This window comes from Podarcis liolepis (genome assembly GCF_965112155.1).
Source record: "Podarcis liolepis genome assembly, chromosome: 11".
In the NCBI taxonomy this organism is placed as follows: domain Eukaryota; kingdom Metazoa; phylum Chordata; class Lepidosauria; order Squamata; family Lacertidae; genus Podarcis; species Podarcis liolepis.
In genome coordinates this window covers 52777623-52798358 of record NC_139565.1, presented here as the reverse complement: position 1 = coordinate 52798358, position 20736 = coordinate 52777623, and the positions used below count along the sequence as shown (strand labels likewise).

Here is a 20736-nt window from a genome sequence, read left to right as displayed (position 1 = left end):
TCTCAGCCTCAACTTCCTATCTCTGAAATGGGCATAACTGTGGTCTATTGTGCAAGGCTGTTTCTGAGAACAAAAATAATAAAGGTCAGAAAGCTGGAAGCACTGTTCCAAATACTGTATTTTTTTGCTCTATAAGACGCACTTTTTCCCTCCTAAAAAGTAAGGGGAAATGTGTGTGCATCTTATGGAGCGAATGCAGGCTGCGCAGCTATCCCAGAAGCCAGAACAGCAAGAGGGATCGCTGCGCAGCGAAAGCAGCGATCCCTCTTGCTGTTCTGGCTTCTGGGATTCAAAGTATTTTTTTTTCTTGTTTTCCTCCTCCAGAAACTAGGTGCGTCTTATGGTCTGGTGCGTCTTGTAGAGCAAAAAATACGGTAATTTGCACATAGGCAAGGAAATAGAGAACCAATCTCTTGTGCTTGCAGTTTTCCACCAAGGTAGCAGGTCCACGACTGTGTGAATGGGATGATAGTCCAGATGGGCTATTGGTCTGATCTGGAAGGCTCTTTTATGTTCCTTTTTCAGTTTTAGCTTTTTTGTAAACTGCTTGGAGGTTTTATTACAATCAAATGGCACACACATTTTGTTGACTAGAAAGCTAAACAGACTGGGCCTTATCAGCTTGGGGATGGGAGACCATTTGGGGGGGGGGGTGCCATGAAGGGGCTGGAACTACAGTGCAACTGTGCTCCTCAAAGGCAGAGGGGAAGAGCAGGATATATATTTATTTGCCCAATTAAATCTTGTTCCTTTCTGGGAAGGTATCTTCTGTCACATGTGGTGAACTTGTGAAGAGGTAAAGGCTTTCTGGGAAATGGTATATAATGAGTTAAAGAAAATGCTTAAAAATACTTTTGTTAAGAAAACAGAAGCTTTTTACTGTGTATAGCAGGTGAAGAGATACCAAGGGAAGATCAGAGACTGTTTATGTGTGTAACAACTGAGGCAAGAATTATTTTAGCCCAAAAATGGAAACAACACGAAGTACCATCGAAAGAAGAGTAGCAGATGAAGATGATGGACTTTGCAGAACTGGCGAAGCTGACAGGATGAATCCAAAACCAGCATGAACAAGTATTCTGAAAGGATTGGAGTAAATTTATACGATATCTGGAAGATTATTGTAAACAATTAACATCATTAGCAGGGTTGTTTGAAGACTTGTAATGGGAAATTTTCTACCTTTCTATATTTATTTAAATTTTGAGCTATTTTGTAAGGAGTGTAATTAGAATTGGAAAATGCACAAAATGTAATGATACAAAGTTAATTTTGAAAGCCATGAGGCGGGAGGGAAGGAAGTTGATAGGCTCTAAAGAGCCAGGGAGGTAAAGTGGATAATAATGATGTGAATGTATATTATTAAATGGAAAATAAATAAATAAAATTATACGCACACACACACACACACTTGTTCCTTTCTTCCAAAGTGATCAAGGCAGTGTTTTCACACAAAAACACCCCATAAATGAAGCTGGTAGACCTTGACTTGCTCAGGGCAACCAGGGGCGGTGCAAGACATTTTGCCACCTGAGGCAAAACTCCCCACTGTTTCCTCCACGATGGGGCTGGGGGCCTGAGGCTCTGAAAGGGCCTCCTCTCAAAGAAAAGCCTCAACACTTCACCAGGTGGGGCGGCAGTGCTTTCCGCCTGGCGACACAGCTTTGCCAACTCGCAGGCATTCTAGAGAGATTTGCCACTGGTTTTCCTCTGCTCTGAGGGGCAGTGGGACACTGTGTCGCTCCCTTACCTGGGTTGCTTCGGTGGCAGCAGTGAGCCTAAGGCCCACCCCAAGGATGCTGATATCCTGGCCCCAAGTTGTTAAAGGATTTTCCAGGTTAAAGGTAAAGGGACCCCTGACATTAAGAACCAGAGCAGTGCACGGAAACGCCATTTACCTTCCCGCCAGAGCGGTACCTATTTATCTACTTGCACTTTGATGTGCTTTCGAACTGCTAGGTTGGCACGAGCTGGGACTGAGCAACAGGAGCTCACCCCATCAAGGGGATTTGAACCGCCGACCTTCTGATTGGCAAGTCCTAGGCTCTGTGATTTAATCCACAGCGCCAGGTTAACTTGGTCCTTTAGCTCAGGCACATCCAACTTCCAAGAGACTGTGATCTACTCCCACTATAAAAAAAACTGGCAGTGATCTAACCATTGGAGTGGCCAGAGTTGTTGAGCTTTTCTGGGGGGAGGATGAGCCAAAGGTGTTGAGGTTTTTTTTTGGCCCTGCAATCGACCATGATCAACCAGGAACACCCCACAATCGACCTGTTGAACACCCCTGCTTTAGTTTATCAGCACCCACTAGAATCATAGAATCATAGAGTTGGAAGAGACCACAAGGGCCATCAAGTCCAACCCCCTGCCAAGCAGGAAACACCATCAGAGCACTCCTGACATATGGTTGTCAAGCCTCTGCTTAAAGACCTCCAAAGTAGGAGACTCCACCACACTCCTTGGCAGCAAATTCCACTGTCGAACAGCTCTTACTGTCAGGAAGTTCTTCCTAATGTTTAGGTGGAATCTTCTTTCTTGTAGTTTGGATCCATTGCTCCATGTCCGCTTCTCTAGAGCAGCAGAAAACAACCTTTCTCCCTCCTCTATGTGACATCCTTTTATATATTTGAACATGGCTATCATATCACCCCTTAACCTCCTCTTCTCCAGGCTAAACATGCCCAGCTCCCTTAGCCGTTCCTCATAAGGCATCGTTTCCAGGCCTTTGACCATTTTGGTTGCCCTCCTCTGGACACGTTCCAGTTTGTCAGTGTCCTTCTTGACACTGCAGCTTCTTCATGTGAAACAAAATGTGTGCCAGCACATTCCACAGAGTAACCTCACTGATGCCCTTTTAAAATGTGTTTAAAAACAGAGGGATTATTGGGTTGTTCCTGTTTTTGTTTTTATTGTGTATTTTGTGATTTTATGTTGCAAACCACCCTGAGACCTGCGGGTGTAGGGAGATTTGCAAATTTAATCAGGGCTCTTCCCCCCCCCAATAAAATGATTAGGAGTACTCTCATTTTGACTCAAGAAAATCACCATTTTATAGTTCAAATGGGGGGAAAATACAGTAAATGGACAAAAGTACAAAAATTCACAAAATGTTTAGGGGTATGCATACCCCTGCATCCCTTTGATGAAAAAAGCACTGAATTTAATTAATGATAATAATACTTGCACATCATATGTGCACTGGAAATGTTGGGGGGGTGAGGTCTAAAAAGCCTCAGTGGCATTAGGACATGGTGCAAGTTGAACTGGACTTTTACCGAAACCAGACACTCAGCACTGGAACCACTGGTTGTGGCAGAGGGCCTGCATCCTTCCTAATGCCTGGGTCAACCCTTAAAGCGAGGCATTTGTTGAAGACCAAAAAACGAGCTTTCTGGAACTCTTATATAGCTGGAGGCTTTTCAACACAGAAAAAGAAGAGGGAAAATAAAGCAAAGGGGAAATGAAGCGAGGCTTAGGAGTGCAATATCCTTTGCTGCAATTTGGGAATAAGTACCGTATTTTTTGCTCTATAAGACTCACACCTAAAAAGCAAGGGGAAATCTGTGTGCGCCTTATGGTGCGAATGCAGGCTGTGCAGCTATCCCAGAAGCCAGAACAGCAAGTGGGATTGCTGCTTTCACTGCGCAGCGATCCCTCTTGCTGTTCTGGCTTCTGAGATTCAGAATATTTTTTTTTTCTTGTTTTCCTCCTCCAAAAACTCTTGTGGTCTGGTGCGTCTTATGAAGCAAAAAATACGGTATTTCACAGCACTCAAAGAGGCCTGCAGCCCCTCCAACTTCCCCATTAAACAGAGCGCCAGGAATATAAAAGCATGCCAACCGCTGCATGTTAGCATCCCTCCACGCTTAGGACATCATTCCGGTCTCTCATTTCGAAGCAGCCTTTCTCGCCAGCCTGCCACACACCACGGGCAAAGATGAGAGCGGGTGCCCAACGCTGGCCAATCACCGGCCAGCACATTTGCATACGGCTGGTGGCACCCCGGGTCAAACAAAGGCAGTAACCCGGAAACGGCGGGGGGGGGTGCAGAGAGAGAAGAGCGAGCTTTGATGGTGAGACATAGTTCAGAGACAAAAGACCTGCTCCTTTTCTGATTCTTTTTTTTTACTCCTTCATTTGGACAGACATTTGTCAGCTCCCTCTTGTTCGGCAGCCACAGCACAGGAGCCTTTTCAAACAATCTGACAGTTGTGAAAGAGCAAGCGGGATGAAACATTCCTTCTCCCAAGAGAAGGGGGGGGTGAAGCAGGGAGAGAGAGGAAGCTAAATGCCTTTGCTTGTTAAATGCACTCGAACAGCACACAGTAAACAAAAGTGATAGCATGGCCTTTTGGCTACAGCTCATTATGAGCCCTAGGAATTTGGGCAATAAAGCGAAACTGAACTGATAGCATCCTCTAAAATTGCAAAGCAGTTTCCATCTCCTCCTTTCCCCCACCTTTACAGAAGATGGAGGGGGAAAGAAGACCACAGTCCTGAAATTTGGCTACATCACCCATATAAAAGAGATCTGGACAGCACCCCTGGGCGTGTTTTCATCACAGGGATATGGGAGGGGGAGTTCGCAGCACAGTTATTTAATGCTGAGCTTCCATTAAGGCTGTAAAACCACTTTCCATTCTCTCCTCTCTCCCCCCCCCCCAAACACGGAATTTGTAAGAACGTCTGGCGTCATGACCCATTTCTGCAATACAAACAGCATTATCTCCTCCCTTCCCCTCCCAAGTTCAGCTTCCGCAGGGTAAAAAGAGCATGTGTCTGACTCTGTCCATTGCCTATCATTTCGGACAGACAGTACCTAAGGAATAAAGGGCTATTTCACACTTTGCACAGAATCAGCTGGGTTTCTCACTCAACATGTGGCCAGTCCCTGTCACCTTCCCAATGCATGGGCAATGCACACTTTTGGCAACTGTGTGTTTTTCAATGTACAGAGGAAGAAAGTGGCGCTTCATGAGGCCTCGTGACAGCCACAACAGACAATGTGATCCAGGGAAGAAGTGAAATTGAAGAGGAGGTGTCTGGCACCCACAGGGAAATTTCAAGCCCAAGCCTGAAATTTTGTCTAGTCTTTTTACTTAAGAAGAAGGAAAAACTTACTGACTGATTGCAACAAACGTTGTGTGCAAGAAAAGTCAGCCTCACTCTGCCGTCCAAGTTGTTCTAACCAAGAAGTACAAAGGCCCTGGGATACTGGGGGGAAATCTGAGCAGTTACTACTGATTTCTAAGAGGGGAGGCGCTTGGGGTCCAGGAACAAGCTACCATCTTCCCAGGATAAATTTCTTCCTCATGTGAGTACAATCATGTAGTTACAATCGTGCAACAGAGGAGACTGGGGCTGCACTTCCAAAAAACGCTGAAGCAGGAATGGGGAATGCAGAGGACTGCATTCTCTCACAAGGAAATTTCGGGGGGGGCATGTAATGATGGGGGGAGCAGAGGCATAAAGTGGGTGGAGCAATGCAGTGGCATAGCGTGGGTTGCCAGTGTCCAGGGCTGTACGGAACTGGGAGAGAGGGAGGGAGCGAAACGGATGGAGTACGCATGCACATTCAACTGCTTTATGGTGTCTGAGTCACCCAGGAGATCGCAGACACAGAGATTTAAAACAAGAAGAGGCTGGAGAGTCTGTTGTCTGGAGAGTTCACTTCCTGGTTAGCATGGAGAAGCTCAGTGACAGAAGTGCACCGCTGCATTGAGGCCCCCAACCCTACGCTACGCCACTGGAGCAATAGATGGCGTATAATACCTTTGTACGCCACGGTATAAATCCACACACACCATCCCTCATCAGATAAGAAAGAGGCTTTATCACTGTTTGAGGACATGCAAAAGCAGGCTGGTGAAGAGATTAGCTGGGAAACGGGAGTGGTCTAGTGTCCCAAGGGCCAGGTGGAGAGGGACAGAGGCCTAATTTGGCCCCTGAAATTGAGGTCACCTACCCCTGAGACAGAAAATCAGAAACAGATGGCTGCCCCCTGCTCTCCTTGAAGACCTCCAGTGAGAGAAGAGTCCACTACAGTGGTACCTCAGGTTACATACGTTTCAGGTTACATACGCTTCAGGTTACAGACTCCGCTAACCCAGAAATGGTGCTTCAGGTTAAGAAATTTGCTTCAGGGTGAGAACAGAAATTGTGCTCCGGCGGCGCGGCAGCAGCAGGAGGCCCCATTAGCTAAAGTGGTGCTTCAGGTTAAGAACAGTTTCAGGTTAAGAACGGACCTCCAGAACGAATTAAGTTCTTAACCCGAGGTACCACTGTACTCTTATAGGCAACCAATTCTATCGCCAAACTGCTCATACTATTAACACGTTTTGCAGAAGGTACAGTCATAACCTACCCTCATGTGACTTCAGCCCCTGAGGGTTAATCCTGCCCTCTGGAGCAGCGGAGGAGACAAGTCTTTGCTCCTTCCTCTGAGGGATGAGGCAGTCCGTCAGGTATTTCAAGTGTGTTATCATGATCACCCCTTCTCAGCATTTTTTCCCTCCAAGGTAAATATCCCAAGTTCTTTACATATTTCCTCATAGGACTTGCTTTCCCTGTCACTGGATCCTCCTCTGAAGCCATCTGCATATATCCTAGTGGGTAAAGGACACCTGACAATCAAGCCCAGTCGCGGACGACTCTGGAGTTGTTGCACTTATCTCGCTTTACTGACCGTGGAACCCGACATTTGTCCGCAGACAGTTTTTCCGGGTCATGTGGCCAGCATGACTAAGCCGCTTCTGGCAAACCAGAGCAGCGCACGGAAACGCCGTTTATCTTCCCGCCAGAGCGGTACCTATTTATCTACTTGCACTTTGACGTGCTTTTGAACTGCTAAGTTGGCAGGAGCAGGGACCGAGCAACAGGAGCTCACCCCGTCACAGGGATTCGAACCGCCGACCTTCCAATCGGCAAGCCCAAGACTCAGTGGTTTAGACCACAGCGCCACCTGCGTCCCTATCCTAGTGGGTAGCGACCAGAAATAATTGTTCAGGATTAACCAATTTGGGGAACAGAAGCCCCTGATATAGAGACTGCTTCTAGTGCTGCTAATCTGGATCTTATCATACCCCTCTTTGAACTTGATGAGAACCCCAACTGCGTTTGCACACCAGCAGCAGAAAGCAATGCAGGAGCGGCTCTTGCCAGATGCTCTTTTCCACCACTCTCCTGCAAGTGCTGTTTGTCAGTCTGTGGGTCACATAAGGGCAAGGGCACAGAGAGAGGTCTGCATAACATCTATGTTCACTCCTGAGTGCAGTGTTAGAAATTAGCCAGGCACATTTTGCACCTGGCTACTGGCCACTTGCAACCAAGTGGAACATGCCTGGGCGCCAAGATCCATTTGGGGATCCTTGGATCTTGACTGTTTTCACACATTAATACCACATCCTGCAGAATCCTTCCGTTGTATTTTATCTGAACAAGCAGAATGAATTTTAGCAACCAAAATGCGATGTTTTTTCTGCAGCCTGAGCAAGAGCAGTGAACGGTGCTATAGTTACCATATTGTTTGCACCATAACACTCACTTTTTTTCCTCCTAGAAAGTAAGGGGAAATGTCTGTGCGTGTTATGGAGGGAATGCCTACTGGTAGCATGCCTACGGATTTTCCTCCTCTAAAAACTATGTGCGTGTTATGGTCGGGTGCGTGTTATAGAGCAAAAAATACGGTAATTGTTGCCGCTTTTCTTCACTTAGCCCACCCCACTGCCCTGCTCACAGTTGCGAAGAATATTCCTACATTATGAATGATCCATGTCACCCTTTAAAAGAGGTAGGAATAGGCCAATATATATGGGAAATGTCCCTGGATCAAGGGACTTTTCTTCCCTAAGTTCTCAAAGTGCCTAGCCTAGTTCAAGGTTGTCATCTGAACTAACCAGATGTTTAACCGAGAATCAAACACAGCCAGTCCATATTTTGAAAAATTAGACTTTAGAACTGTCTTGCCCCAAAACGGCAACTAGACATTACATTTTGGCAAAATGGGTTAAGGAGCCATTTTGCACCTAGCTTTTATATCTGAGGTTCTAATGCTGCCTAAGTCATGTGTATCCTTTACGCCTATCCTCAAAAGAGCATGGACTATTACCTCCAGCAAACAAACAAACAAATAAATAAATAAGTGCAGCCTGATTCTCATACACCAACAAAATGAATGAGTAAGGACAGCTCACCAACAGGTTGACTCAGAAGAAGGGGGCAGAGCATTTTGCCCTAACAAGTTTGCATTCCCAGACAGTGGTGCCATCTGGGCAGTACTTTAGGGCAGAAATCTAGGATCTCGCTCACCAGACCGAGCCAGAGGGCACCAGGCCTGCTTGCCACACTTTGAAATAATTTAATGACACATTGCTGTCCTAAGGATGGGGAGCAAGACACATCAGACCATTTAAGTCCAGAGACTGAAATTAGGTTTGTTTACTTATAGAATTTATTTATATCATACACTTTACACACCGCCTGACTGTATTAAAAAAAAACCCCACCCACTTCAAAGCAGTTTACAAAAAGACAAAACAGTAAAATCAAGAAGAACTCACGATCCTACTTTAAGCCGTACCAAATGAAAATGCTGGAACAGATTAAAATGACCTCAACTTTCTAAGCACGTGGGTAGGCACCGAAAAGAGTACAGTGGTGGCGCCTGCTTGATCTCAACAGGCAGGGAGTTTCAAAGTTCAGGCGCTTTTCAGGCACTAAAGCCGAATGGGTATTATGTGTCACCCGCAGTAGTGCCAATTGCACAGATCGAGGCAGTTAAGTGGGCCCTTGTGGGGAAAGGAGATCTCGTAGGTAAACGGCCCCAAGTTGTTAAGGGCTTTATATACTAAGAGCAATGGGACGCGGGTGGCGCTGTGGGTTAAACCACAGAGCCTAGGACTTGCCGATCAGAAGGTCGGTGGTTCGAATCCCCGCGATGGGGTGAGCTCCCGTTGTTCGGTCCCAGCTCCTGCCAACCTAGCAGTTCGAAAGCACGTCAAAGTGCAAGCAGATAAATAGGTACCACTCCGGCGGGAAGGTAAACGGCGTTTCCGTGTGCTGCCCTGGTTCGCCAGAAGTGGCTTAGTCATGCTGGCCACATGACCCGGAAGCTGTACGCTGGCTCCCTCGGCCTATAGAGTGAGATGAGCGTGGAACCCCAGAGTCGGTCACAACTGGACCTAATGGTCAGGGGTCCCTTTACCTTTATACTAATAGCAATACCAGTTTCAAATTGGAATGGCTTACAAAAAACCTGGTATTTAGATGGTTCCTGACCTCAGACTTACAACCTAAAACACAGCACACAAGGAAAAAGTAATGGGAAGGAGGAGAGAAATGCAAAGTTCAAGCACAAGTTTGGAAAGTTGCACTTCGAAAAGTTACAGGCGATGTCAGTGGTGGTTCCAAAGGCCTTGTCCTTGATAAAGAGCATGCCCTCCCCTGGGGTGCTTTTCACCAAAATCAGGTCCACTAGCAGAGCTGGCTGCCGTTTCTAGGCGAGGAGGACAGATTAGCTCCTGCCACATAGTCCTTTCTGATTTACTGCAACCTATTTACGCTGAAACTCTTAACTACTCTAGTACTGAACCTGGAGTGGTCATATCCTGCCATGCACAGGAAAGACAGATGCTGTTACATCAGCTATATAGGCCTGCTGTACATGCAAAGCAGCCTGGGTGCGCATGGGCTTGCGGCTATCACCTGCCTTCACGGCTTCCTCTTAGTGACCTGAAAGCATCTCTTAAAAATAAAAGTGGCCTGATACATTTACTCCCCCCACCAAGGGTCATCTATATCCAACCCCCTGCAATGCAAGGAAGGGGTTGGAATTGGGTTGGCTGCAAGGCAAGAGAGTATGGCCGATTTTGTAAGTCGCTGCCTTTGTCAAGGATAAAGCAACTAACCATTTTAATTAGTAAATAAAAAAACAAAGCAGCAGCAGTAACCCTCGTCCACCATCAGTTTTTGGTGTGCTAAGATGAATTCCAAGGTGCATGCCATAAACTCCAAAAATTTGCAAAAGCCCGAAGCAGGAGGGGGGGAGGTTTAACACACACAAAAAGCTAATAAGCTTAGTGCTTACACCAAGGAAAGGAAAGAATTTCAGGGCAACTTTGGCTGGGGGGAATCCTATTAAAGCATTCCCCTTTTCCTAACTGTACAGCAGTGGTAGACCACAGTCCCTCCTGGGGAGCAAATGCCAGTTCTTGGCAGAGCACTGGGTGTAAATGCTACCTATGCATGTTTTTTGGCTAGTTTCTACGCATGTTCTCTCTCTCTCTCACACACACACACACACACACACTTCTCCGTCCAAGCAAGCAAGCAAAAGTCGGTATCAGAGTTCAGAGATGCATCGCAGTCTGCCCAAAACACTCAAGGAAGGTGTGGAGCAAGGAAGGTCAGGGGCATGGCCTGCAGAAACTCCAAAAAGGGCAAATAGGGACATCTGGAGGGATGTTTTCTGGCCTACCCACCCAGGCCTGAGGTTCCCTACCCCTGCCGGACAATGGGGAACAAGAGAGACAGTGAGAAACAGACTTGAATTTGGTGGCCTGAGTTCAGGTTTCGCCTCCGCCATCGATTCCTCGTGTGACCTCTGGTAAGTCATTTTCTCTTGGTGTAAAATGGGAATAATGTAATGGGTGTAATATGGGAATAATATAATTGATGCTTCTACCAGAGGGAGCAACCTGTGGCTAGAAAACTGTTCTCCACCTCTGGAGTAGACCATAGTTGGCCATCTGCTTACAATACTCTGACACATTCCCTGCATTCAGGTCAAACTGGATGTTACATGGAGTTAGTCATTTAAAAAAAAAATACTTCAGGGGGAAGTGTGTGTGTAAAATGTAGAGAGACAAGACCTTCCAAGAGGCAGGGCAAAAGCCAGAAGTGGGCCAGGATGGAGCTGGTGGTGGGTCACCCATTTTCTCTCCCTTCCCCCTCCCCAATGTTGTGTCTCCCCTTTTCCCTTCCTGCAGAAAATCCCCACTGTGCAGCAGTTAGTGTGGGAAAGACTCAATTTGGATGTGAGCTTTTTTATATAGGGGCTGAAAGAGACGTCACAGGCTGGACCCCAAACAACCATGGGCTGCCCCTGGCTTACGGATGAACAATACCCAACCCCTGCTGTAAACATTAGGCGCCCCCATGCCCCCATCATAAGCTTTTCCTCCCATGGGGGGGAGTGCCCCCACCTACCACCTTATTTTTCCCTCTTTGGAGAAAAACTGGGGAACAGAGAGGTGAAAGGACAACTGGCAAGGATTAAAGCAGGCATAGGCAAACTCGGCCCTCCAGATGTTTTGGGACTACCACTCCCATGATCCCTAGCTAACAGGACCAGTGGTCAGGGATGATGGGAACTGTAGTCCCAAAACATCTGGAGGGCCGAGTTTGCCTATGCCTGGGTTAAAGCATCTCCTCCCCACCAAATCCCCAAGACCTTCCTTCAAAAAAGTGTTACATGAAGCTCTGTGCAACTTGTAGCATGGTGCTTAAAAACTCACAGCCTCAATAATCTTATTATTATTACAGTGGTACCTCTAGATACGAACGGGATCCGTTCTGGAGCCCCGTTCACATCTAGAAGCAAACATAACTAGTGACGGCACGTCTGTGCACACGCGCGTCGCTTTCTGCTGCTTCTGTGCATGTGCATGACGTCATTTTGAGCATCTGCGCATGCGCAAGCGGCGAAAGCTAGAAGTAATGTGCTCCGTTACTTCTGGGTTGCCGCGGAGCGCAACTCGAACACGCTCAACCTGAAGCACATTCAACCCGAGGTATGACATTATTATTATTATTATTATTATTATTATTATTATTATTAAAAGTTTTTAAAACATACTGCAGGCCGATGATGCAGCAGCTGTAACGAGTAGTAGTAGTAGTAGTAGTAGTAGTAGAAACAACAGGCGTAACAGTAGCAGAAAAGAAAGGAAAAGTTACTGCAGCTGCAGAAGTAAGAAAAGGGTGTGGCAGGAATGGTTATGAAAGTCACCTGGTGACTTACAGGAAGGGGAAGAAGATTCAAGGAAAGTCGAAATCCTGCTGCTCCGAGAGAGATGGTCTCTAGGGGCGTTTTCCCGGCTGGCAGTATAAATGGGGGAACAGCCTGCCCAGTCTTTGTCTGGCCCACAGAAGCCAACGAGGGAATCACAGAAGCCCAGGCGTCATTCTCTCTGACCCTGAAGGAAACGAGAGAAGACAGGCTGCCTGCTTTCACCAGGCCTGAAAAGGACAGCTCCAAACGCAACATCACTGCTCCAAACTGGAGTGTGCCAGCTTAACCTAAGGAGTTAAGGAAAGCCCCGCTGGATCAGGCCAAAGGAACATCTGGCCCAGCACCCTGTTCTCACCAGGGTGAGTCAGATGCCCATGGGAAGTCTGCAAACAGGACCTGAGTGCGAGAACCCTGTCCCCATCTGTCACTCCCAGCAGCTGTCAGGAGAACATGGACACTGTGGCTAGTAGCCACTGATAGCTTTGGTCTAGCCTGCTTTTAAAACCATGCGAGCTGGTGGCCACCAATGCCCCTTGTGTCCCTGCCTGGGACAGCAGACTGAGTGGGTAAAGCTGCAAGGTTCTAGGATGCAAGGTACTCGCTGTTTTGAGGTGCAGAATTGGACATGAGGACGAAGCCCTTTGCCCTCCACAACCGGGGAATAAGTGGGTAACACTACTTTTGGAACGCCACATCCTAAGTTGTCCTTTTGCACTGGGCAGGCAGGTGTGTTTCTGTAGCAGTGTAAGAAGCTCAGATATATAAGCTGATCACCAAACAGCACCTTAAACCTAGGTTACAGTCACCGCATATTGGGACGCGGGTGGCGCTGTGGTCTAAACCACTGAACCTCTTGGGCTTGCCGATCGGAAGGCCAGCAGTTCGAATCCCCATGACTGGGCGAGCTCCCATTGCTTGGTCCCAGCTAACCTAGCAGTTCGAAAGCACACCAGCGCAAGTAGATAAATAGGTTCCACTGTGGCAGGAAGGTAAATGGCATTTTCGTGCCCTCTGGTTTCCATCACAAAGTGTTCCGTTGCACCAGAAGCAGTTTAGTCATGCTGACCACATGACCTGGAAAGCTGTCTGTGGACAAATGCCGGCTCCCTCGGCCTGAAAGCAAGATGAGCGCCACAGCCCCATAGTCACCTTTGGCTGGACTTAACTGTCCAGGGGTCCTTTACCTTTACCCTTTTTCCTTTTTCTTTTTTACAGTCAGCACAACAGATTGTCTAATCACCTTTTTTTCTTTTTTGCAGTGAAATTGATCGTTCTTATTCTTCCTTTCTTTTCTATACCACTTTATTTTTAAAGGGGAAAAAAATCTCAAAGCGGCTTACAACACATTGAAACATAAAAACAAACAACCAGCAACAAGAAATCTCTAGAGATTTCTCCGCACGCCAGCCAGATGGTACAGATGCCAGGCACCAAACCTGAAGAAAAAACATCTTCACTTGGTTGCAAAATGCACCTGACACCTGGGGAATTTCGAACACTGGTCTGTGTAGCCTTCTCTACAAGGCAAGATGCCACCAGACGATGGCTCAAGCAACATAACACAGATATATAAGGCCATGGCCGGTGCCAGGGGTCAGTATTGTGAGACACATGCCAAAGCCCTCAACCCCGGTAACAACACACACAACGTAACAGGCTGTTTTTGACTAGGTAACTTCTATTTCAAACGCAATTCAACATATAACATCTCACAAAGTGTAATTCCATAGACCAACACATCAGGCAAACAGAACATATCGAGAAATTAAAGTCCAGTGCATGGTCAGGGGTCCCTGCTGAGCCCCAGTACCCACTTGCTTACTCTTGCTGTGTGTTCGCCTGACTTCTCAAAGCAAGAGCAAGCGAAAGCTGTACTTACTGCTTCAAGGCAGTGGTGCATATCGTGGCAAGAAGGTCACAAAGAGGGGGCCCCATTCAAGGAGCACACACTGTTGAGGCAAACAGTTCCAAAGGAGCACCAAGCGCAAGTGTCACCTGGGTGGGTGATACATGCATGCAGCAGGAAGGAACATAAATGTCTGTCAAGGACTGGGTGGACGCAGAGGGGTGATGGGGAATCCCCAGGGAAAGACGAGTCAGGGGATTGGTGGTGGGACGACAATGAGTGGCCAAGAGCAGCGGCGTAACTAGCCACTCTGGTGCCGGGTGCAGCGCATGCGTCCTGCAGCCGGGGGCTGAGCGAACTGCACATGGGGGGCGAGAAGGCGCTGCGTGGAGCCTCTCCACCAACTCCCCTTCAGCTGTAGGATGGTTGAGGAAGAGGCGGTGGGCAGACAAAAGCCCCATGCTGCCATTTCAGGCGCCAAAGCCACTACGTCACTCCCAGGAGTGGCACCCAGTGCCAGGCGTGTTTCCTAAGGTTTGTTGACTGAACTAAAAAGTTTCGTGAGCCCAATTTAAAAAAAAACCAAAAACAACTCATATTTTTGTCATTTTGTCACACACACCCGTGATGACACCCAGGGTGGTCTGCACCCTCCGCATCCCCCTTCCTCTGCCACTGGTCAAGAGGGAGAAGAGGGAGCAGACTGGGAGGAGGAGTCCTCAGAAGCTGAAGAGGGAACAGGGTTTAGTGAGCAGGAAGAGGCTGTGGCAGAGAGCAATCCAGAGTCCAAGGCAGAAGCAGAGGCTGGAGAGGAGCGGGAGCAAGCAGCAGAGATGACAGGCTGCTGAAGAAGCCAGGGAGTCTCCTGCTGCTGCTGTGGCCAGCTCCCTTCCCCCAGGTCTCTCGAAGAAATGAAACAAACAGAGTAGAGGGTGGTTGTGCGCAGGCGGAGCCTGAGATAGTATGAGAAATACCCTGCAGAGGAGGAGTCCTAGTGGGCCCTGGGAAGGCTGGGACCTTCAGTCCTCGCAAATGCTTCATTGGAACAAGGCCTCCTAGAAAGAGTTGCGGAGAGCACTAGGCACTGGTCTCGGGCAATTTGTTGTTTTCGTTGCTGACCTATGCCTGACTCCAGCCCTGACAATGCCACTCCATACAACAGATGTAGGCAATGGGGTGCCCTCCAGATGTTTTGAACTACAGCTCCCATCTTGCCCAGCCAGTGCAGCCAGTGGTCAAGAGTAATGGGCGTTGTAGTCTGTAACATCTGAAAAGCAGTAAGTTGGCTACGCCCCTGCTGTCCAGACACACCCAGGGCAGGGCAGAGAAAGCAGACTACTTTGCTTTCGGGGGGGGGGGTCACTTTTCCAGGCAGCAGTCTGGAGGACGCAAATGGATCTTGCCAGACAAACCGAACCCTTCCAACTGGCCAGGCTGCAGGATCCGGGCTTTCCGCCTGGCAGTTATGGATATGCATGTGTTGTACAAAGCCGGAAGGGGGAGAAAGGGGGAAGAAAAGATATTACTGTTGAAACGAGGCTTGTTTTTCCTACCTAGAAACTTTGAGAAAAGGTTCTCTTTCCCTTGCAAGCGAAACTGCAGGCAGAAGTTTTATCATACCTCCACAGGGCTGCACCAAGGCTGAACTGCTGCTCTGAACCTCAGAAAGGGAGGCCAAGAGACCAGAGTAGCAAAGTATAAAAAGTAGGGCCACCAGAGGCCGCATAAGGCCGGTTTAGAGCCTAGCCTGGCTCCACCAGTCAGCAGTCCCTTTTGTGGGTTCAGTGACACTGATAGAAAATAAGAGAGGGAAAGAAGCCTTATTGGAATGGTTGTTGTTATTGTTTAGTCGTGTCCGACTCTTTGTGACCCCATGGACCAGAGCATGCCAGGCACTCCTGTCTTCCACTGCCTCCCGCAGTTTGGTCAAACTCATCCGCAGGGAAGCAAATGGGAGGAAAGAGGAAAAGAGAATGCCACCAACGCACAGATTGGTTCATCTCCCAAAGCCACTCAAAGTTACGCAGACCAGACTTTGTTTCAAAAACTAAATGCGTCAGGTTGCCAATTCCTGAAAAAGTTACAACTTCCCACCACAAAGGGTGGGAATCACTCCTAAAACTTAAGACACGTGGAACCTGGAGCTCCCTAGAAACTTGGGAGGAAGGAGAGTAACTTAGTCTACTACGTTTCAGAGGAACCGCCTGAAAGTTGCACCCTTTTCTATCCTAATATCCTGTGTGTGGAATCTAGAACACCTGAGGAGGGAAGCCCCTCACTCTGCACATGCTCAGGAGGCGCTGCCAGAAAGCCACGACGACTCCTGCCCTCTTCAGCGCCACTCCCAAGCGCGGCGTGCCGAACCCTCGAACTCCCCGGGAGCCCCTCACTCTGCCCATGCTCAGAGGGCGGCGGCGCTTCTCCTGCTGCGCGTTTTGAACCCGGCCATGACGAAACCGCCTCTGGGGTCACGCCCTGACTCGAGCTGGGCGGCTGGCGCTTCCGATGGAGAGGCTTTACCTGAAATAGTAGACATCGCTCTTGCCGGCGCTGAGCCCCGATTTCCGGATGACCTCCTCCTTCTTCCACCCGGGAGGCAGCGCCGGGCAGTCCACCCGCTTCCCCCGCTTCTCCATGCGCGGGGCTGGGCGGCGGCGCCCCTCCGACGGAGCCCAAGAAGAGAGTTGCTCCGGAGCAAGCGAGGCCTGCTGTCCGGCTCGTTCGGCGGCCCCTTGGCCGGCAGAGGAGGCCGGCCGGCCGGAGGCTGGGCAGGCGAGGGGCGCCGGAGAGACCCGCTCAGCGGCTGCCCGTCGAGGCGCCTGTCCAGCGGCGGCGACGCTCCGCGCCTGCTGCTCCTGCTCCGCTGAACTCCGTCGGCCAGAGCTGGGAGGCAGAGTTGGGGCTGCTGCGCGCGCAGCGCTCTCCTCTTGCCCGGTGGCGGCGGCGGCGACGGCCGCGGGAGCGCCTGCCTCTCCGCCTCCTCTTGCTGCTGCTTCCGTAACTGAGCCTCGGAATCCGTGTCATCGGCGCTCGGAACCTCGGGGTCATAGAGCCCGCGCGGCGCAGCCAAAGGAGGCGGGGAGGAGAGGGGGGCGGCACGCCAGCCAGCCAGCCAAGCGCCCGCCCCCCAGACGAGCCAGCCGGGCACACGCACCCGGCTCGGCCCGGAAGACCGCCTCCCCTTCCCTCTGCACTCCAACTTTACGCGCGCCCCTCGCCGCGGACGCCACAGAGGAGGCGAATGGGCTGCGCAGCGCCGCCCTCCGAGGTAGTGTTAGAGGCGCCGGGCTGCGTCTCTAACACCCCCCTCCCCATATCTTGGTAGGCTCCTCCAACTCCCATCAGCGCCGGCCAGCGCGACCAATGGTTAACGTCGACGTCTGGTGGGACACAGGGTCCCCCGGTTGTTAGAGGGCGGGACTAGTGTGTGTTAGAGGGCGGTGCGGTGCGGTGGTTAGAGTAGCCCTGCACGGCACGGGGTTGGACTAGATGACCCTCGTGGTCTCTAGGGTTCTCTATGACTCTGACCTGGGAGAACAGGGTTCGATTCCCCGCTCACGGGGCTGGCCCGGGGACAGTCGCTGCTCGTCAGCCCGACCTACCCCGCAGGGTTGTCGTGAGGGTGAAGCGAGCAGGGGGAGGACCGTGTGAGCCGGAGGGAAACGCGGGATCGAACTGCGATGGTTTCGTATTATCGTTATCATTACAGTGGTTGCATTTATTTGTGTCGCTGCAAAAATGTCTCAAAGCCACTTGCAGTTCTGAAAGCGCGCGTGATACAAAATGTAACTATACTCAATAAAAGAATGTATTGATATACGTGCCGTAAGACTTTCGCTGTTTCCAATGGAGCTTTACTCCTAGCTAAGTGTCTCTAATTTCCAAAGGAGCTGGTTTAGGATTGTAGCCCGGCGCTCCAGTTGCCGCACATTTGGGATCTGGAGCCGAGAGTTTTTACTGAGTTTACCATATTAGAGAGCGCCCTTGAGCATGTGCAGAATGGCCTTCCAAGTGGCTACCGCGAAGGGCTAGATCCCTCAGTATAGGGTAAGGGCTTACTCCGAAAAAGAGTTTCAATTTGTAGGAAGCGCCTCTGAGCATGTGCAAAGTGAGGAGCTCCAAATCCCACACATCTGGACTTAAAAAGTGGGGGGTTTCTCGGATAAAGACATTTAACATTTTTGAGAGCTTTCTGGCAAACGGAGAGGCACAGATCCCAAACATCTGGTCGAGAGCTTCCTCCGTAAAAGTTTAAACTTTTAGGCAGCGCTTCTGAGCACGTGTATAGAATCATAGAATTGGAAGGGACCCTGAGGATCATCTAGCCAAACCCCCTGTTGGTTAGAGCGTGGTCTGACAACGCCAAAGTTGCAGGTTTGATCCCCATATGGGACGTCTGCATACTTTTAAAAGTGGATTTCCACAAATACACATCAACACACACAGCTACTGAGGCGCTCCAGTTTCCAAATCTCTGGGTTTACTAGCGAGGTTCAAGGACAGAAAGAGTTCTAACTTTCAGGCAATGCTTCTGAGCATGTGCAGAGCGCCGTCCCGCGTCTCCTGAGCAGATCCATCACACACCGGAAATTGTGGGCGAGGTCGTGCATCTCCGAGAGCGGGAGCTTTCGGGAAAACGAGCCGTCCGGATTCCGGACATCTTTAATTTTAGAAACGGGGAATTGTCTGCCTGGGCGGAGCCCGCCGGGTTCTCTGAGCCTGCAGTTGGGCGCGGAGGAGACGGGGACGCGGAGCGGGTTCAAATCTTAGGCGTTGCCTACGTGGAAAAGCCAAGGCGGGGGAGAGGGGAGAGGCTTCCTTCTGTGGCAGCCACGTGTAGATACCTACAAGAGAGAACTGGGCACCTTCGCCCTTCTGAGGCTTAAAACATCATCAGTGGGGTTTATTTGCCATACAGCGAATGCAAAACAGAAACAAGAGCAAAGTTACTTCGGCTGCAAGGCTTGCCCTCATTGCAAATGCTTTAAGGCTGCAGTGAAAGCTACTTGAGCATAAACATGCAAGACCTCAGGTTGTTTATTATTTGAACGTAAGGCTTTCCGGTGAGCAAGCAGGGGCCAGCATAGGAAACTGCCTTATACCGAATCAGTCGACGTAGCTCACTGTCTTGCAGTGGTTTTCTAGGGTACCAGGCTGGGGTCAATGCCAGCCCTACGGTGATATGCTAGGGACTGGACCTGGGACCCTTTGCATGCATAGCATAAAATTGTGGAGGTGGAAGGGATACCAAGGGTCATCTAGTCTGAATATTTTGTCCAACATAGGGCTTGAACCCACGACCCTGAGATTAAGAGTCTCATGCCCTATCGACTGAGCTACCAAGGCAGATGTGCCCTGCCACTGAGCTACAGCCCTTACCCAATGGGCGCACGGCACACAGGACGAAAATCTTTCGCAAGGCTTGATGCAAAAGGCACACAGAGTGGTTTGAGAAAGCCCCACCCAGCTGGGTCAACCAGTGTGTGACTTCCCTATACACAGGGTCAGGGAGAAGTGCAAGGCAATTTTAAAAATGAATTATCTCCACCTGCCAGTGAACTCTGAATTCCCTTCCAAACACACCTTTCTGCATGGCCCTGGTTTATAATTTGGGGGAATATAATGCAGATTAAGAAGGCTGATCGCCGAAGAATGGATGCTTTTGAATTATGGTGCTGGAGGAGACTCTTGAGAGTCCCATGGACTGCAAGAAGATCAAACGCATCCATTCTTAAGGAAATCAGCCCTGAGTGCTCACTGGAAGGACAGATCCTGAAGCTGAGGCTCCAATACTTTGGCCACCTCATGAGAAGAGAAGGCTCCCTGGAAAAGACCCTGATGTTGGGAAAGATGGAGGGCACAAGGAGAAGGGCACGACAGAGGACGAGATGGTTGGACAGTGTTCTCGAAGCTACCAGCATGAGTCTGACCAAACTGCGGGAGGCAGTGGAAGACAGGAGTGCCTGGCGTGCTCTGGTCCATGGGGTCACGAAGAGTCGGACACGACTAAACGACTAAACAACAACAATGCAGATTCTTAAAAGCTATTTGTGATGACCTCTAGACTCCTCTAGGATTTGCCATCCTGTTTCTAAGCAAAACCCACACAATTTGGCCTACTAAGGGAACTGGAGGCTATGAGGTCTCTGGTGGAGACAAAGTGAAGGTGTCTCTGCTATTGGGAATAAAACAGAAGTGGGTGGCACCATCTTCACCCTAAACCATGCTCTGCCTTATGTGATGTGGGTTTCCAGGAGCATTTGCTTGTCTGCAGCTGGGGACAGAATACTAGGTGGATCCGGTCTGATCCAGCCTTACTGTAATTTTTAAAAAGTGATTATATAAATGTGCAAAGGCTGAGGTGCCGGATCCACCTTGAGGCCCCATAAACAAGCTCACAACCTGTTACACAAGCTTAATTGCTCTCATGTCTTGCTATCCTAAATACACTTGCCATGAGATTCCTGGTTGGGCTACAATAGATGACCCTCGCGATCCCTTCCAACTCTTTGATTTTATGATTATATGAGACCCATCACATATATTTAAAGGGCTATGTCCCTGGTAACTCTCCTTCTCTTGAGGGGCAAACTATAGTTCCCAGGATTCTTTTGAAGTCACCTGCTTCAATTGTGCATTGAATATGCTTTAAATGTTTTGTGTGGACCTGCCCTATAAAGCACTGAAGCTTGATCCTGACTCAAGGCGCTTTCGAATTGACACTTGCCCTAATAAATCATAAATTAGAATTCCCACGCGACGCCTACTTGATCGGTATTGGATTTGAAACTGCTGAGCATATGAAGTTGTCTTGAAATATATTATTGTGTTTTCACGTGTGGACTTGCTTTGTTTGCTGTGAAATCGCTTCGGGATA

At 49.2% G+C, this 20736-nt stretch overlaps 1 protein-coding gene across 2 annotated transcripts in view; it reads right to left on the bottom strand.

The window, feature by feature from the left end:
* MBD2 (methyl-CpG binding domain protein 2) overlaps positions 1 to 17109 on the bottom strand; it is a 57440-nt gene extending 40331 nt beyond the window's left edge. Inside the window, exon 1 of one of the 2 annotated variants that reach the window (XM_083466269.1) lies at positions 16380 to 17109. In XM_083466269.1, the coding sequence (XP_083322395.1) occupies positions 16380 to 16495 (116 nt within the window). In that variant the 5' untranslated portion in view covers positions 16496 to 17109. The remainder of the gene's footprint in view (positions 1 to 16379) is intronic. The other variant, XM_083466270.1, reaches the window with a different exon arrangement.
* Between the last annotated feature and the right edge of the window lie 3627 nt (positions 17110 to 20736).